General features: G+C 37.6%; 1 protein-coding gene across 3 annotated transcripts in view; it reads right to left on the minus strand.

Annotated features, from left to right (window-relative positions):
- The window catches only part of CDK14 (cyclin dependent kinase 14), a 543,410-nt gene that overhangs the window by 191,029 nt on the left and 335,441 nt on the right, over positions 1-16,940 (minus strand). For all 3 annotated transcript variants that reach the window (XM_045003530.1, XM_045003531.1, XM_045003532.1), the window contains 2 exons: positions 15,776-15,896; positions 27-120 (listed from right to left, as the gene is read on the minus strand). In XM_045003530.1, the coding sequence (XP_044859465.1) occupies positions 27-120; positions 15,776-15,896 (215 nt within the window). The remainder of the gene's footprint in view (positions 1-26; positions 121-15,775; positions 15,897-16,940) is intronic.

Below are 16,940 nucleotides of genomic sequence, written 5' to 3' on the forward strand. Positions count from 1 at the left end.
CATTAATCCAGAAATAAAGAACTCACCAGAAATATTCTTTCAAGTTGGTCTTGAATGTCTTTCATTCCAGGAAAAGCAGCAACTCCTTGAATCATTTCTACAAAGATACAACCCACTCCCCTATTAAAAAAAAAAGTATACAATATTAGCTTTTCTTGAGATTAAATAATTAATACATTAAACACTTGTCTCTATCACCAGTATTACAACATCATGACATCATGACAACTGAATGGATGAATGTGTTGAAAACCAATCTATACCTTTAAATATGTCTCTTTTTCAAACATTTTTTCAAGAAACAATTTCTGCTTAGGTGTCACACTGATAATATATAAAAAGGATCCATTCACCTAGGGTCAAAACCTTGGGCATCTTAAGTAAGGCCCCACAGCAGCTTTGAAAAAGATGTAGATTGGTTGCAGGAGGAAGAGGGGCAGCAGCAGAGAAAATCTCTCAGACTGAGACAAGCTTCTGTAGTTCCCCAGGGTCTGGCTTTGTCAGTTGGTTCAGGCATTTGTGCATCCCCAGGGAAAGCTACATACCCTCATCTGCTTCTCTTCCCTGTGCTCTATGAGAGATTTGCATCTTCTCCAAGATTTGATGTTCAAGAGCTAAAAACCCTCTTAAGTATCAGTGGGATGCATGATTTCATAAAACATTTTAATTGTGTTTATTTCAATTACATTTTTTTCTAAATGTACTTATTCTTGTCCTTGCACACGCATTACATATATGCAATATAGATATACACACTCCTTTGTGCACATTCACATGAGAGATCATTTTAACAAAATCTGTCTCTCCAACAGCTTTATGTGGAGTTGTACATATTTTACATAAGCGTTAAGCTTTCTCAAAGGCAACTAGAGGATTTAACCACGTTACTACCATTCCTTTCAAATCCAAGTTGTGTCCTATAGTCATCTTTGGAAGTCCCAACCTTAACCTTTAATTTAACTTTGTTCTCAGAAGTCGAGCGTTTAGAACATAATCATTAAACATTGTTTTTTTTCTTATTCATGATGATGATTATTTATTTAGGGAACAGCATTTAATTTTAGGTGTCTGTGTATGCTGTGAGAAGTGTGTCTGGAAGAAAGTCTCCTAATGAAAACAGATTGCATGTTTTCAGGTAAGCCAGAGAATGTCTCACTGAATATTTGCAGATACCACTCGGTAAAGATCACCAGCAGAGATCACATTCTTTACTAAGTTCAGAATGGATAGGCCACTACTGAATAATGCAATAATTTTATTTTAAAAGCAATAGGATATGATCAGATTTATTCAGAAAGAAAGCTTTTATAATACACCATTATTTTCTGATTCTACTTCTCAAAGATTGAATACCTTATGCAAAGATTTTTCTTTACCTCTAGAGAATAAAGGAAAACAACAGACACAGTTCAGATCCATCCCTAGTTGTATTCAGTCAGTTTGAAAAGAAGGAGATTAAAAAATTATCTTCCATATGCCCTTGTTGGTTACTGAAGATACTGGATTGATTAAACTGCCACTCATCATTTACTCTGGTTAATGCATCATTAGGCACAGATAGGCACAATATATCTTCGTCAAATACTTATAAACAGTATTTAGATCTCAGACAAGGAGAAATGCAGAATTCTGGACAGGAGTTGTTTACTCAAGATAAGAAAAAAAAACCTGAATTTGATCTGGAGGACAGAGGAGTAGAGTTCTATTTTTGCAACCAGACAACAGACATTAGATTAAATTAGTTTAAAATTTTAAGAGCATGTACTGGTATCTACAGACAAGCACCTAATGTGTATTTGTATTTGAAATACAATAGAAGATGAAGATTTTAGCAAAAAATTTTATATATTGCCTCTCAAAATCTTACTTGCATATTTAATAGAAATTGAGTCAGGTATGAACTGAAAATTGGAAGAAGATCTGTAAATTAATTATTAATATAGTGCAATGTCATAAGTGCTACAAGGACTATTTTAGATATTGTTTGACACCATATTTTTTATCATCTGGAATGATTTAACTAATGTGCCTTTTATCCCTTAACAAATGATGCTAAATCAGGAGGTGTTGTTAAACATCACTAATGAGAAAAATAAAGAGACTTAAAGGCTCAGTCTTGAGGCTGCCAAACATTCTGGCTACAACCTAATAAAGCACTTAAGTTCATGTTTAATTTTAAGCACAAACGTAGTGCCATTCATCCAGCATATTGCAGGATTGAGCCCTTAGAGAGGACAGAAATATGGGTGGGAAATAACAAAATAAGATTCCTCCTGGGAAAAGGTAAGAAAACACATCTTAGAACAAATTAACTAAAATACTGATATACAATAGAAGGAAAATATGTGGAAAGCCATAATGCTAAATAAGGATCTTGGGGTAACGGGGCTCATGCAAGTCAATAGGAGTTTTCCCATTGGCTTCAACAGACAATAGCGAATAGGAAACTGAGTATCAGTAAACAATATGATTGCCAAAAACATTTTTTAAATCAAACGTCAAAACCAAAATGTGTTTGTGTTGTATGAGCACAGACACCAAATCTCTACACTAAGTAAGTATGTGTACATTTTCAGGCATCCCAAAACAGGAATGTATCAACAAAGTGGGGGGATTTCTTAGCAGAGCAACAAAAATGACTATATTACTGGAAAAACTGACTTGTAAGGAAAAGATAAAAGAACTGAATACATTATTATTGGGTAAAACAATGAATGAAGTGGAGGAGGGGAGGAGGGAATAGGATGACTCTGTACAAGTAACTGAAAAGTATGAAAAAGAGGACAAGGAATTGCTTTGGATTTCATTGGTCCCCAAAACTGAATATATACCAAAGAGGGTACAAGTAATGAGATGCAATTAAGAAACAGAAAATTTAGGATAAATGCTAAGGAAAACTGCCTAACGCTGAGGTCAATTATACTGTGCAATAGCCTTCCAAAGGAATGGAAGGTCCACTGCTCAAGTCACATAAAACTAGTCTGGATGAAACACTTAAGTATATTTTGCAGAGAACGATCTTATCTTGTGTTAAGCGGCAGGTGAACAAGACGAGCTAACAGATATCTTCCATCTCTAGCTTCTATGATACGAGGTTAATCGGAACATATTTCATATTTCAATAAGTAATTTTGCTTTTATTGTCTCTCCCCTTCACTCTACACAACCCCATTATTTATTTATATATTATTTGTACACAAACATACATACCCTATAGTGTGTATGAGAGTGACATTTTCAGGCAAAGTGTTTGAGAAAGTGTGTGTGTCACACTGAAGGACTTTGGTAATAGTTCAATAATTTGATAGAGCATTTCCTACACCCTTTGGAGGAGGTCTGAATTCTAATTTGCAAACTGAACTGCTGGGCTTTTAGATACTTGATTCAAGAATCTTTGAAATGGAACAAAATGGGATAACCTTGCAAAGCAAACATGACTGAAACTTAAATGACAGCCATTGAATGTTGGAATGTGTGACTTACCCTCTAACAACAATAAGCATGACTAAGCCTATTGATGTACTGATGATACCATATGTGGCCATCCATCTAATATTGTCCAACCTAATTTCCTAGGGCTATATCTGTCACCAGACTACATGGAGTAATATAAAGGAAGAGTTCATGCTGTAGCTCAATGCGTTACTCTGAAACTTGAATTTAGATAACAAATGACTATCTAATGAGAAGCTGAGGTGACTACAGAAATTCCATTTTTATGCAGAGCATTTGTAGGCGAAGAGCCGCAGCTTGTAAAAGATAACTTGTTTGATTGCCATTGTACAATTTTTTAAGAAATTATTTTTTGTTTTAATTCTGCAGACTTCTCTCTATATAATGTTTGACAATGTACAAATTCAAATTACAATCAATCTGGATATGAATTTATAAAGCCTTTGCAGTATCTCTTTTACTTGACACTTTACCTAAAAACTTATGAAGATTATTCATATCCATTAAAGTTGTTGGGGTTTGTTTTCTTTTTACTTTTGAAGAGGGCCATATAAGTGACTGCAGAGCCATTTTTGATTAACAAATTGTTTTCATACTGATTTTTGTTTTATTTAAATTCAGATTTTAAAATTTGCGTGGACAATTGGGGAACTTCATTGTAACAAACATTGACTATTCTTTGCTGAATAGTCTATCCATTGCATTCATTTGCTAACAAGAGACTATATTCAGCATCATGCCACTTCAGAATCAACATTCAGATTTTGAAGACCCAGGAGATCTACATCTGGCCATGAAGCTTGACTTCAGATTGCAAGATTTGGCTCTCTGGGAGGAGACATATTTTGAAAGCACTAAATGATTACTTTAATACTTCTGATAAAATTACTTAACATTTATAAAAATCACAAGAAGAAGAATTCATGCAACTCAGATTTTGTGCCAGTTTTCCAAAAGTGACAGTGCTTTTTTATTATAATTATAATATCTGCTTAGTATTTTCTCCATCACCACCAAGAGGCAATATTGGAGTACTGAATGCTTCACTAATACCAAAGGTAAAGACTACAGAAACTCCAAACAATGGGTTGCACTTCAAAAAAAAAAAAAAAAAAAAAAAAGTACATGTTCAGGATTAATAGTGAAGTAAGGACAATTTAACAGATTTTGTTTCAGCTACTTTACTAAACTGGAAATTGTATACACCAATTTTTACCCCCAGGAAAGGCCTTGTCTCAAGACAATGGGTGGATGTATAATACATCTTTGAATAAGGTATCGTAAAGGACAAACTGTATGTTTAACCTTGACTAATAAGCCTGCACCTGCAAGGAAGTGTTCCTTGTAACTACCCCTGATTCATGGAATCTGGTTCTCTGACAGAAACTTCCAGGATGAAATCTCGATCTCACTGAAATCAATGGTAAAACCACCATTGACTTTAATGAGTCCAGGATTTCATCCCTGTTGTCTACAGACATGATCTCCAAGGAGCTGAAAAGGCTCACCTTCCACTGAGGGGTCTAATACCATGCAGGATTGTGTCACATGACTGAACCCTAAAAAAAACTAAGTATCACTGGTTTCAGCAGATGGATGTTTATTAAAGGTGAGTGACTAATTTGCAGTAAATAATTTAACAGCTGCCAAACTATGGTATTTAACTTTTAGCCAGGTAGGAGCAGTCCAGAGTTGCACTGACCCAAAGGGAGCTCAGCAAGGGATTGTTCTACACACAAAGTTGCAGTTTTTCCTAAAGTGTGATGGTGCGGGCCAGGACACGTTTGTCTTGGAGATTAAATGCTTGGCTTCACAGATGGTGTCTGCGACGCTGGGAATCTAGGTACCAGCTCTTGACAAAGCTTTAGGCCTCAGCCAAGCACTGACAAATTCATTGCTGGAAACCAGTCTGTTTCACCAGTGGGTTAGTATGGCTTGGATGGGCATTTGACTTATAATGATGTGTTTGGACTTCATGAAATGCTTGTAAGTTGCTACATGAATTAAGCTCACTTATAATATCTGTATCACATTCTATCAAGTAATATTAAAGTTTTTGCTTTGTAACCGTAAAAAAAAATGTTTGCTCTAAAATTGTGAACCCATCTGTTTCCTGTCCATCAAGAAAGCCTATCAAAACTAAATGAGCCATTATGGGACATCACAATAAAAAGTCTTTGTTAATTACTCCTTACTACCATGAAGAGGCTATACGCAAAAGGGCTTGTCCCATGGGCTTGAAGTCTGGAAGAAGGAAATAAAAATCTCTGACAAGGAAAGTTTTCATCTCTTTTGTTGTCTGGACTCTTACAGGGCCAGAGCTATGAAACAGAAACAGAGATTCCCCAGGGTCAACCTGGGTTAGCCCTAAAAGCTATTCAGAGCTGATAGATTACTACAGTTCTCTCACCTTTTGGAACCATAGACTGTAGCTCATTGGTGTACATATGCTTGCCTACTTTAACCTTGTAATAACTCTCATTTCTTTTCTTAGTTAATAAATCCTTAGATAGTTTACTATAGGACTGGCTTCAAGCATTGTCTTTGGTGTGAGATCTAAGGCACAAAATGACCTGGGGTAAGTGACCGGTCCTTTGGGACTAGGAGTAACTTGAATACCATTAACATGGGTTTGAATAGAGATTGGGAGTGGCTGGGTCATTACACATATTGAATCTATTTCGCCATGTTAAGTATCCTCACACCTTATTGTCAATTGTCTAAAATGGGCCATCTTGATTATCACTACAAAAGTTTTTTCCCCTCCTGCTGATAATAGCTCATCTTAATTAATTAGTCTCTGTCAGTTGGCATGGCTACTTCCACTTTTTCATGTTCTCTGTGTGTGTGTATATATAGTTTTCTCACTGTATGTTCCATTCTATGCATCTGATGAAGTGGCCTGTAGCCCACCAAACCTTATGCTCAAATAAATGTGTTAGTCCCTAAGGTGCCACAAGTATGCCTGTTCTTTTTTTGTGATCTCTGGTGTATAGCAACCATCTATCACTAAGCCCAGCTTGCCTGGGTGGCACGATAGACTCGAGTGCCCAAGGAGACTGACTGTGACTCAGCGGAAAGACTGTTCTAGTGCTTTAGGAGTTCACGCTTGTTACTAAAACGGTGAAATCTAATTATAGAACATACGACCAGTGTGGGGTCTTGCCCTGCTTCTTGGCAGTCTGCCCTGAGTCTGGCACACACAATCATGAGCCATGCCAGACAGCTTGACAGTGTTTATGAGAGGGCTTTGGGTTCCTCGACCATGGAATGCTGTTCTGGGAAGGAGGACTGCTGGGAAGATATGGGTCCACCTGACCATGAAGGGGAAGAGCATTTTCATGAACTGACTGGCCAATCTAGTGGGGAGGGCTTTAAACTAGGTTCAAGAGGGCAGGTGACACATGCCCACAAGTAAGTATAAAAAAAAGGGGACCTTAGCAGAGGAATAAAAGTGGGGGCAGAGGAAGATGGAAAATCACGATAGGGTCATGGGAGCAAAAAGGAGAGTAGTGGGGAAATCTACTCAGCATCTCAGATGTCTGCACACAAATGCAAGTAGTGTGGGGAATAAACAGACTATAACTACCACAGACCATCAAACCAGCAGGAGGATGTGAATGAGGCATTTCTAGAACAAACAATAGAAATATCAAAAACACAAGGCCTGATAGCAACTGGGGACGTTAACTACCTGGACATCTGTTGGAAAACTAATATGGCAAAACACAAAATGTCCAATAAGTTCTTGAAATATATTGTGTACAACCTCTTGTTTCAGCAAATGGAAGGCATAATCAGGGGGTGAGCCATTTTAGACCTGATTCTGACTAACAGAGAGGAATTGGTTGCAAACCTAAAGATTGAAGACAATATGGGTAAAAATGATCATAAATGATAGATTTGATGAATTTAAGGAAAGGAAGGAGTGAGAGCAGCAGAATAAGGACAGTAGACTTAAAAAATCTGCTTTTTGGAAAACAGAGACCTGGTAGGTAAAGTCCCATGTGAAAAAAAAATCTGAGGGAAAATGAGTTCAGGAGACCTGGTAGTTTCTCAGAGACAATATTAAAGGTAGCATGCCAAACAATTCCTATGTGAAGGAAAGATAGGAAGAATAGTAATAGGCCAATATGGCTCCATAAGGAGCTCTTTAATGACATGAAAATCAAAAAGGACTCCTACAAAAAGTGGAAAAATGAACAAGTTGCATGAGTACAAAAGAATAGAGCAAATATGTTTGGACAAAATCAGAAAGGCTAAAGCACAAAGTGAATTATATCTAGCAAGGTTCATAAAAGTCAATAAGAAGAGGTCTATAAATACATTAGGAGCAAGAGAAAGATGAAGGGAAGTGTAGGTCCTGTACTAGGTGGGGAAGGAGAATAATAACTGATAATATCAAGGAGATTTAAGTGTTTAATGCCTATTTTGCTTCAGTCTTTACTACAGAGGTAAATTGTTGCCAGATACATAACACAATTAATATTAAGAAGGGGGAAGGAACGGCAAGCCAAAATAGGAAACAGGTTAAAGAATATTTAGATATAGTAAATGTATTCAAGTCATCCAGGCCTGATGAAATTCATCCTAGTGTACTTAAAGAGCTAGCTAAAGAAATCTTGGAACCATTACAGATTATCTTTAGGAACTCACGGAGAATGGGTGAGAGCCCAGAGGAATAAAGAAGGGCAAACATGCAACCTAGCTTTAAAAAGGAGAACAAAGGGAACCTGAGGAATTATAGACTGCCTAACTTTGAAACCTGGTAAGATAGTGGAACAAATTAATAAACAAATTAGATATGCTCAAGTTGGCAGGGCCTGATGAAGTTCACCCCAGAGTTTTTAAGGAACTAGATGAAGAAATCTGGGAAACATCAGTGATTTATCTTTGAGAGCTCATGGAGGGCGAGTGATGTCCCAGACAACTGAGAACGAGCAAACACAGTACCTATCTTTAAAAAATGAGAACAAAGAGGACCTGAAAAAGTATATCCCAGTCAGTCTAACTCTGATACCTGGAAAGATACTGGAAGACATTATTAAACAACCAATCTGTCATCACCTAGAGGATAATAATGTAGTAAATAACAGCCAACATGAATTTCTCAGGAACAAATCAGACCACACCAACCTAATTTCCTTCTGTGACAATGTTTCCGGCCTGGTGGATGTGGGGAAGCTGTAGATGTGCTATATCTTGATTTTAGTAAGGCTTTTGACAGTTCCACATGACATTCTCATAAGCAACTGGGGAAAATGTAGTTTATAAGAAATGACTAAGAAGTGGGTGCAAAACTAGTTGAAAGACCTAACTAAAAGAGTAGTTATCAGTGGCTCGCTGTTAAACTTGGGAGATGTGTACAGTAGTGTCCTGCAGGGGTGTGGTCTGAGTCTGATACTATTCAATGTTTTCATTAATTACTTGGATAATTGAGTGGAGAGTATTATAACATTTGTGGATGACACCAAGCTGGAAGGGGTTGCAAGAACTTTGGAGGACAGGATTAGAATTCACAATGACCCTGACAACCTGGAGAATCGGTCTGAAATCAACAAAATGAAATTCAATAAAGACAAGTGCAAAGTATTACACTTAGGAAGGAATAATGAAATCCACAACTACAAAATAGGGAAAATGCTGGTGAGATGGTAGTACTGCTGAAACAGATCTGGGGGTAATAGTGAATCACACATTGAATATGAGTCAACAATGTGAAGCAGTTGCAAAAAAAAAGGGGGGGGGGATAATATTCTGGGATGTATTAACAGCAGTGTCATACATAAGACACAAGAGGTAATTGTCCCACTGTATTCAGCACTGGTGAGGCTTCAACTAGAGTAATGTGTCCAGTTCTGGGCATCACACTAAGAAGGATGTGGACAAATTGGAGAGAATCCAGAGAAGAACAACAAAAATGATAAAAGGTTTATAAAACATGAGCTATGAGGAAAGGTTAAGAAAATTGAGCATGTTTAGTCTTGAGAAAAGAGGACTCATAACAGGATCTCATAACAGTCTTCAAATGTATTAACGGCTGTTATAAAGAAGATGGTGATCAATTGTTCTCTATGTCCACTGAAGGTCGGACAAGAAATCATCAGCTTAATCTGAAGCAAGGGAGATTTAAGCTAGTTATTAGGAAAAGCTTTTTAACTATAAGGTAGTTAACCACTGGAATAGGCTTCTCAGGGAGATTGTGGAATCCCCATCGTCTAACCTGTTCTTAAAAACTTCCAGACACCTGTCAAAAATGGTCTACGTATACTTGGTCCTTCCTCTATGCAGGGAGCTGGACTAATTTACACCTTGAGGACTCTGATGGAGTGTGTTCCCCTCACTTGCCCTGAATGTAGGCCAGAGAGACCAATTAACCTATTAGGCTGCAAGCTGGGGTATAGTTAGGCTGAGGGGAAAACCCTAATTAGGGGAAGCTCATGTGTGCAGGAACAGGCAGGGCTTCTATAAAGCCAGGGAGCTGGTAGGAGATAGGGGTTGCAGGGAATTGGTCTGCAGTCATTCCGTGGGGGAAGGGAGGCGTGTTTGGGGCCATAGAATTTATTCTGCAGTTACTCCCTGGGAGGAGGCAGTTTAAGCTGCAAACACCCCTAGGGGCAGCAGGGGAAAGTGTAGGAAGGGCTCAGGGAAAACACAGCAAGGTTTAGGTGCAGACCTTACCTGCTGCTTAGAGGGTCCCCCGGCTGGAACCAGGAGTAGAGGCTGGAACCCGGGTGGGCCTGGGTTCCCCTACCAGCCACTGGGAAAGTGGCACCATCAGAGCAGAGAATGAGAAGACAGCCTGAGACAATTTGTAAGGAAAGACTTTGATACCCTGGAAGGGGAGGACTACAGTGACCTGGCCAGAGGGCCAAGCCACAATTCCAAAGACAGAGCACCTTGAATCACAGAGCGCGCAAGAGAGAGACAGCATGCAGCGAGCAATGGAATGGGGTGTTGGACCTGGAAAAAGATGGTCCCCAGAGTAGCCAGGAGGAGGAGTCCCTAGCAGTGAGTAGACCCTGTAACAAGGACCCTTCCAGCCATACATTTATTATTCTGATTCTATACTTATTCAAAACAACTGCATGATCATATATGATGGTATTAATTAACAGAACCGGTCAGAAACGGAAGTGGTTTTTTACTGGTGAAAAATTTCAATCAAAATCCAAAACTTTTTGATTCAGAAATGTTGCTCTAGTGGCTCATGGCCGTTGTCATTTGGGTGCCTCATGTTTCTGTTCTCTTCTATGGGCTGTGCTCCCTGGTCAGACATCATCTCCTGTGATTGCCTCCGCTCTTGGAGAGGGGAGACAGTAACACCTGGCTGTTGTGCATCATGGGCAATGTTTTCCGCCAAGGAGCCTGGCCCTTTGTAGGTGAATGGGGATAAGAGACAACCAAGCAACAACTCCCACGAAGGACTACATCCAAATAAAAATATTTGGACTTTTTCAACAAAATGACATTTTGTTGATGAAAAATTTTAATGTTCACAAAACAAAGTTCATTTAGTCAAAAATTCAGTTTTTCACAAGGTAAATTTTTTAATCCATGTTAGTTCTGAAGGGTGTGATCAAATTCTTTTCTGGCTCATTTAACTGCCTAAAAATTAAGGTTCTGAAGAGTGGTTCTGTGGTTCCCCTCTCCCTGCTGCAATGTTCCATTCCAAATAAAATATACCCCATTTGCAAAATCACTTTGTGTGTGCATCTGTGTAAGTAAACTCGATTGCTCAGATTCTGAGAAACAGAACACAGAAGGGCTCAAGCACAACTGAAGTGAATGTCATTTTAAATTGAGCAGCATTTGTCCAGCAAAATTTTCCTATTGAAAGTACGTTTCTTATTCTTAGGGAGTTTTTGTTTTTTGGTTTCCTTTGTGTAATATGGAGATTTCAAAACTGAATTCTCTGCCATGTATGAAACATCTCTAAAGTTGACACACCTTTGTTGATAGATCTGGTAAATGTGTAATTCCAAACTAAAGACAATATTCTTCAGGAACAGGAAACTAAAATTAAATGTCTTTCCAACAGCTAAGAACAAAAGAGGCTTCTCACATGAACCTGACCCTGGGAGAATTTTACAATCACAGATTAATTCATCTGATAAAACTGCTCATTGTCAGTGTCTTCTCCAGAAGTTTAATTAACAATATCTTGATGGTTACCCACAGCATCCTGACCTCTTAAGGATTAGCATTTCTCTGGAGTAGAGCTTGTTATGGTAGAGAGCATCAAGGGCAAAAGAAGCAATTTTCCCTGCTGTTGTCTCTCTCTTTTGGGCCTCAAACAACTAGTGCTTCACAGTGTACTGGGATTACTAGCCCCAGACTGTTTCATTGAAAACTGTTTACAAGGGATGTAGAATAAAGATGCCTCTGCCATGTCCCCTGTGTAAATAGATAATTCAATGCACCTGTGTCCTAGAGAAGACCATTTTTATATACTATCTTTAATTGTTGTCGTAAGTCTGGATTGGACAAGTATTCATGAAAGCAGACAAAGGATTATGGTAAATACTCAATTCTGCTTTACAATAATGGGAGAACAGATTACAATAGTAAAATAGGGATCATTGTACCTGGGAGGGGAGGAGGGAACAGATTGTGCATACGTAAAATATAAAGCTCGAGATAAATACTTTTCTTTAAACTGAGATCAGCACTGAGATCACAGTCATCCCAGCTGCAACAAAGTTAAATAAATTAATGTAAATCTGAAGGCAGAGATGTAATGAAGATAATGGTGATCTAATATGCAATTGCATTACATTTGACAGGCAAAGTTATAAGTGATTTCTTCCACAGTGATAAGCATAGTTAATGTTAATTAATTAAATGAAATTTCAAAAATTGGCACATTGCTTATTTTACCTGAATTGTGACTAACAGTTCATATCCTGCCAGGCATTCATTGTATCTTTTAAAACAAAGAAATCTGTAGTATGGATAAAATATACTAAGACAGTTGCCAGCTGTTTGGCAAATATAGATTATAGCCAGTTACGTATTAAAATAAAAATATCCATAGTGACTTGCAGCTTTTAAAAAAACAGATGTAGCACTGCTTACATTGTGAGAATCAAAAAGCCATTAATAACTTGCTTAAATGAAGGATCTCAACTACTAAAGCTCGGTTCTTCTTGTAAGGAATACGCAAAACAGATAAATATATCAGGTTTTTTACATTTTTATATTATCTATATATGATTTTTAGTGTTTTATAAAACTCTAGGCATAGAAGTTTAAAGATTATTTCCCCTGCACTGACTTTCAAAGGACTGTAAAATCCAAGGATTAAGAAAATTGATACCAAAGGCAGTGCTAAATGGTACTTTTACCTATCAGTAAATCCTCATCAAGAAATAAAAGCATATCCAAGGCTATCATAACTCCTTGATGCAGTCTCAGGTTGCATAATATGTTCACACAGTGCCACAGTATCATATGCTGACAGTAGTAAATCACAACACACATTGTATTGATTTCCATCACTAGCTGACACCATTGATGTATATATGTCTTTATTAATATTCTTTTACTGCCAGTGGCTATTTAAACAGAAAGCTGGAAAATGTAATACTGTATGTGGATCATTAGCTTTTAGTTACTATCCTAATGCCCTACTACTGCAAATGAAGCATAAAAATAGCCCGCAGTCACTGCCACCTGCTTCCCAGCCACTGTCCAGTGGTTAATATTTGCACTCCTACTCAATAACAGATCCATGTTCAATTCCTTGGGAACCCCAATTAAATTTAATTTATCATGGCTAAAGTCAGTGCCCTATGATCTTTTTTCTAAATGGAAAAAACAGATGTGTATTTTCTCTCAATACTATTTAAATATTTCAGTAAAGTGACTGCCTGCTTTTGTAATGAAGATGTATGTGATGAATCAGGACACAGAAGGCACACAGTATTTAACATAATGATGTAACACTATTAATTGTATATGGATGTTAATGTCACACAGACACACAGACACACTTGTTGGTAATGAATTATCTTGGCACCTGATATAAGCAAGGATTCTCGCTGTCTCTTCATTCTGGGAAATCCTTACTTAGTCTTCATTTAATTGTGGCCCAACAATATGCTGCTGCCATAAAAGAGCTCCCATACTATCTGTTCTTCAACATGCCTTACTGTTAGATGTACTAAGTTAATACAAATATTTTCAACATGCAATATCTCCTGCATTGCCTGAATATAAACTGGAGAGCATGGGGGGTGGGGGGAGGAGGAGGACCTCACTGTTCAGTCCTCTCATGTGCCATCTGAGCGAACTGTGTGCTCTGAATAACATTCTGATCCTGTGATTGCTCAGTATCAGAAAAAAAAATATTTGCCAGTGCACTGGATTCATAGTTTTGATAGGTACAGTCAAGTGCTGCTTCAGTTTTCATTTGGAACAAAGCTTTCTCCATGGACACCCTGGATCTCTTTTGGGCCTGTGTTAAAGGTCCTGCCACTAGAGGATGTCAATATTTTATGTCCATTATTTAAGACATTTTCTTTTTGTGCCCTCCAGCAAGCACCCTTGCCTCACTGCCGAGATCCAGACATGGAATATGATTACATTGGTTAGGTCCTTCCTGGACTTAGTATTTATTAGAGTGCTTTCTCTCTCTCTCTCTGATATGGGATGGGATGCAGAGAGAAAATTTCTAGACACCATTAATGGTTGCTTCTTGAATCAGCTAATCCTGGAACCCACAATGAGAGAGGCAATTCTTGATTTAGTTCTAAGTAGCACACAGGATCTTGTCCAAGAGGTGAATGTAGTTGAACCGCTTGGTAATAGCAACCATAATGTAATTATTTAACATTCTTGTAGGAGAGGAAATACCAAAGATCCCCAGGTTGCCTTTATAGTAAATCTAAAATATCTCTGTGGCAAATTTATGGTTTAATTTGGTCTCCCAGTTTGGCACAGGAGCTCTACACAGTTCAGATGAACATTGTGTTTTTTTTAGTAAAATATTTGCTAATAGAACTAGTCAGGGATTTCCAAAATATTTTGCTTTAATAAAATCCTGTGAAAATGTTTCAGTTTTCAATGAAAAAATAAGAACCAAAGAAGTTTTGGTCTTCAAAAACCATTTTTGGCAAATAAACGAATGAATGAAAGAAAAGAAAAATCAGTTTTCAAAAACTAAACACTGATAATCAAATCAACCCCCCCAAAGTTTTACTGAGTATTTTTGTTTTTTGTTGAAAAGCTGAAAAAATTCAACCAAAATGAAAATTTGGCATAAAGTTTGTTTTGTTCAAAAAGCCATTCCACATTAAAGAATTTTTTGACCAAATCTATTTATGAATTTTGCAGAGAAAATATTTGAAAATGCTCCCTTCTTGGAATTTTCCCATTTTTCTTGCAGTTCTTTCGGTTCCTCTAGCTAAAGTCAACAGCCCCAAAATTCCATACTTAAACACACACTCAGCGCACACAGAGAAAACATCTGATCATTTAGGACAAATTTGAATAAGTTAAACACATGGAGGTTTTCCTTTTTCATGATAACCTAAATGGACTATGCCAAGTTTAGCTGACAGATCCATCAGCTATTTTCATTCTCGAATGCACCCAGATTCACCAGCTGTGCTCCGAATGTTCCCCCATCAACCCAGGTTGCTCTCTGGGCAGAGATGAGACTCTAGGAGATGTTGAGAGGGCCTGGTGTGTGAGACCCACCTGAAGTGCTCCTCAGAACACTACTTTCTCTCTCCAAGGCACCATGTAGTCAACTGGGTATCATATGCTAACATACTACTAATAGCTAAGGTAGATTTTGACCAAATACCAGGGCAGTGCTTTTTGTAACAGAAGACTCTGGGTTTTATACTTGTCATTGCTGTGAAGTTTTGAGTGGATGATGATGATTGCGAGCAGCACAGTGACAAATGCAAGGTCCTAACTGGCCACAGATTTGTAACAATAGTTATTGCTGTTATACTGTTGTTATACTGTTTGTATCTCGAATTATGGTGTTTCCCCCTTTCCCTGTTGTTTATTAGGAGATAAAATCTACCTTCTCCAAAACAAAATTTCAGATTAAGACCAGAAAAGATATGCAATACCAATTATATTGCTTCTTTGTTATTGTTCATGCTAGTTATGTATCATTACTGGATATCCGCTGTAAAGTACTGGATACATAGGCAGGGGGCTGCTCTCAGGAAGTAGTATCCACAAGGATTAGCACACACAGACAAGTCTATGCTGCACCATTAATCTTAGCACATATTTGTCTACACTAAGTCAAAGCCAAAGTAACTAGATGGATTATCCTGTATAAGGATGCTATTCTTACCACATGTCAAGGCAGGTGGAGTATTCTGTTGAGCCCAAAAGGACATCTGGGGGTCTGTACCACAGGGTAACCACTTCATTAGAGTATGTGTGGCTGGGGACTGATTTGGCTCTTGCAAGACCTGTAGAATAAATACAATAAAAAAGCAATAAGCATAAAGAGAACAAAGAAGTGTACAGTTAAGATCTTAAAGGCAGTGTGTGTCATATGAACCTGGATGTGTGTTGCATGCAAGACTGCTTTTTGTTTCTTCTGGCCTAGGAGTAAGTTAATTAGTGAAGGAACATAATAAGCTCTATCATTTAGTTCATAGCTAAACAGATTTGTTGTTATTTAGAAAGAACAATAAGACAAATCTTGGATAACTATAACCACTGAAGTATCTTAAATTTTTTTTTATATTTTATATAAAAAAATCTGGTGCCGGAATAATCTCATCATCTGGAATTTTATCTTTAGCATTTATTTAGCATTCTGAAAACACAGTATTCAAAAGTAAATCAGATAAATCCCTAAAGGTCAATTATTCAAAGCGAGGAAGAACAAACCCAGCATGACAACACAACTCCAGACAACAGGTGGATTCTTACAGGGAATTAATGACTCCTGTGACAGGTTTAGCTTATATTCACATAAGGAAAAAATACACTGAAAAAATATTTGAAATTTCAAGCATATATTTTGGTATTCCTGTATACAAGACAAACAAAAGAAAAGGTTGCCATTTCCTACACCATTCATCTTTCAGCTCATCACTTTTCTGCACTGATAACCTTTCAATTCAATGGTATTATTATTATAATAATAAAAAATAAAAGGAAAATCCAGTGCCAACAGCACTACAATGGGGATTTTCCAGAGCTGCCTCACCTCCCTTACAAATGGATATCCATTTACAAAGAATACTCAAAAGCGTACGTCCACAGTTGCATCCATAATTACTAACATTGTGCATATAAATCAAGAAATTGCATGTGCAAAAAGCTTTATTCCCCAATTCCCAGAAGATGAGCATTATAGAGTAAGGGAACTCAGTTCCTGGAAGGTCTGGGAGCAGGAAAGACTCTTTTCTCTTGAATGAAACCTTCCAATCCACAATCTATTGAAAGAGTAGCATTTACTATGGCCATTCTTAAATCTTGCCAATTTCCTGAGACAGCTAAAT

This window comes from Mauremys mutica, chromosome 2 (genome assembly GCF_020497125.1).
Source record: "Mauremys mutica isolate MM-2020 ecotype Southern chromosome 2, ASM2049712v1, whole genome shotgun sequence".
Taxonomy (NCBI): domain Eukaryota; kingdom Metazoa; phylum Chordata; order Testudines; family Geoemydidae; genus Mauremys; species Mauremys mutica.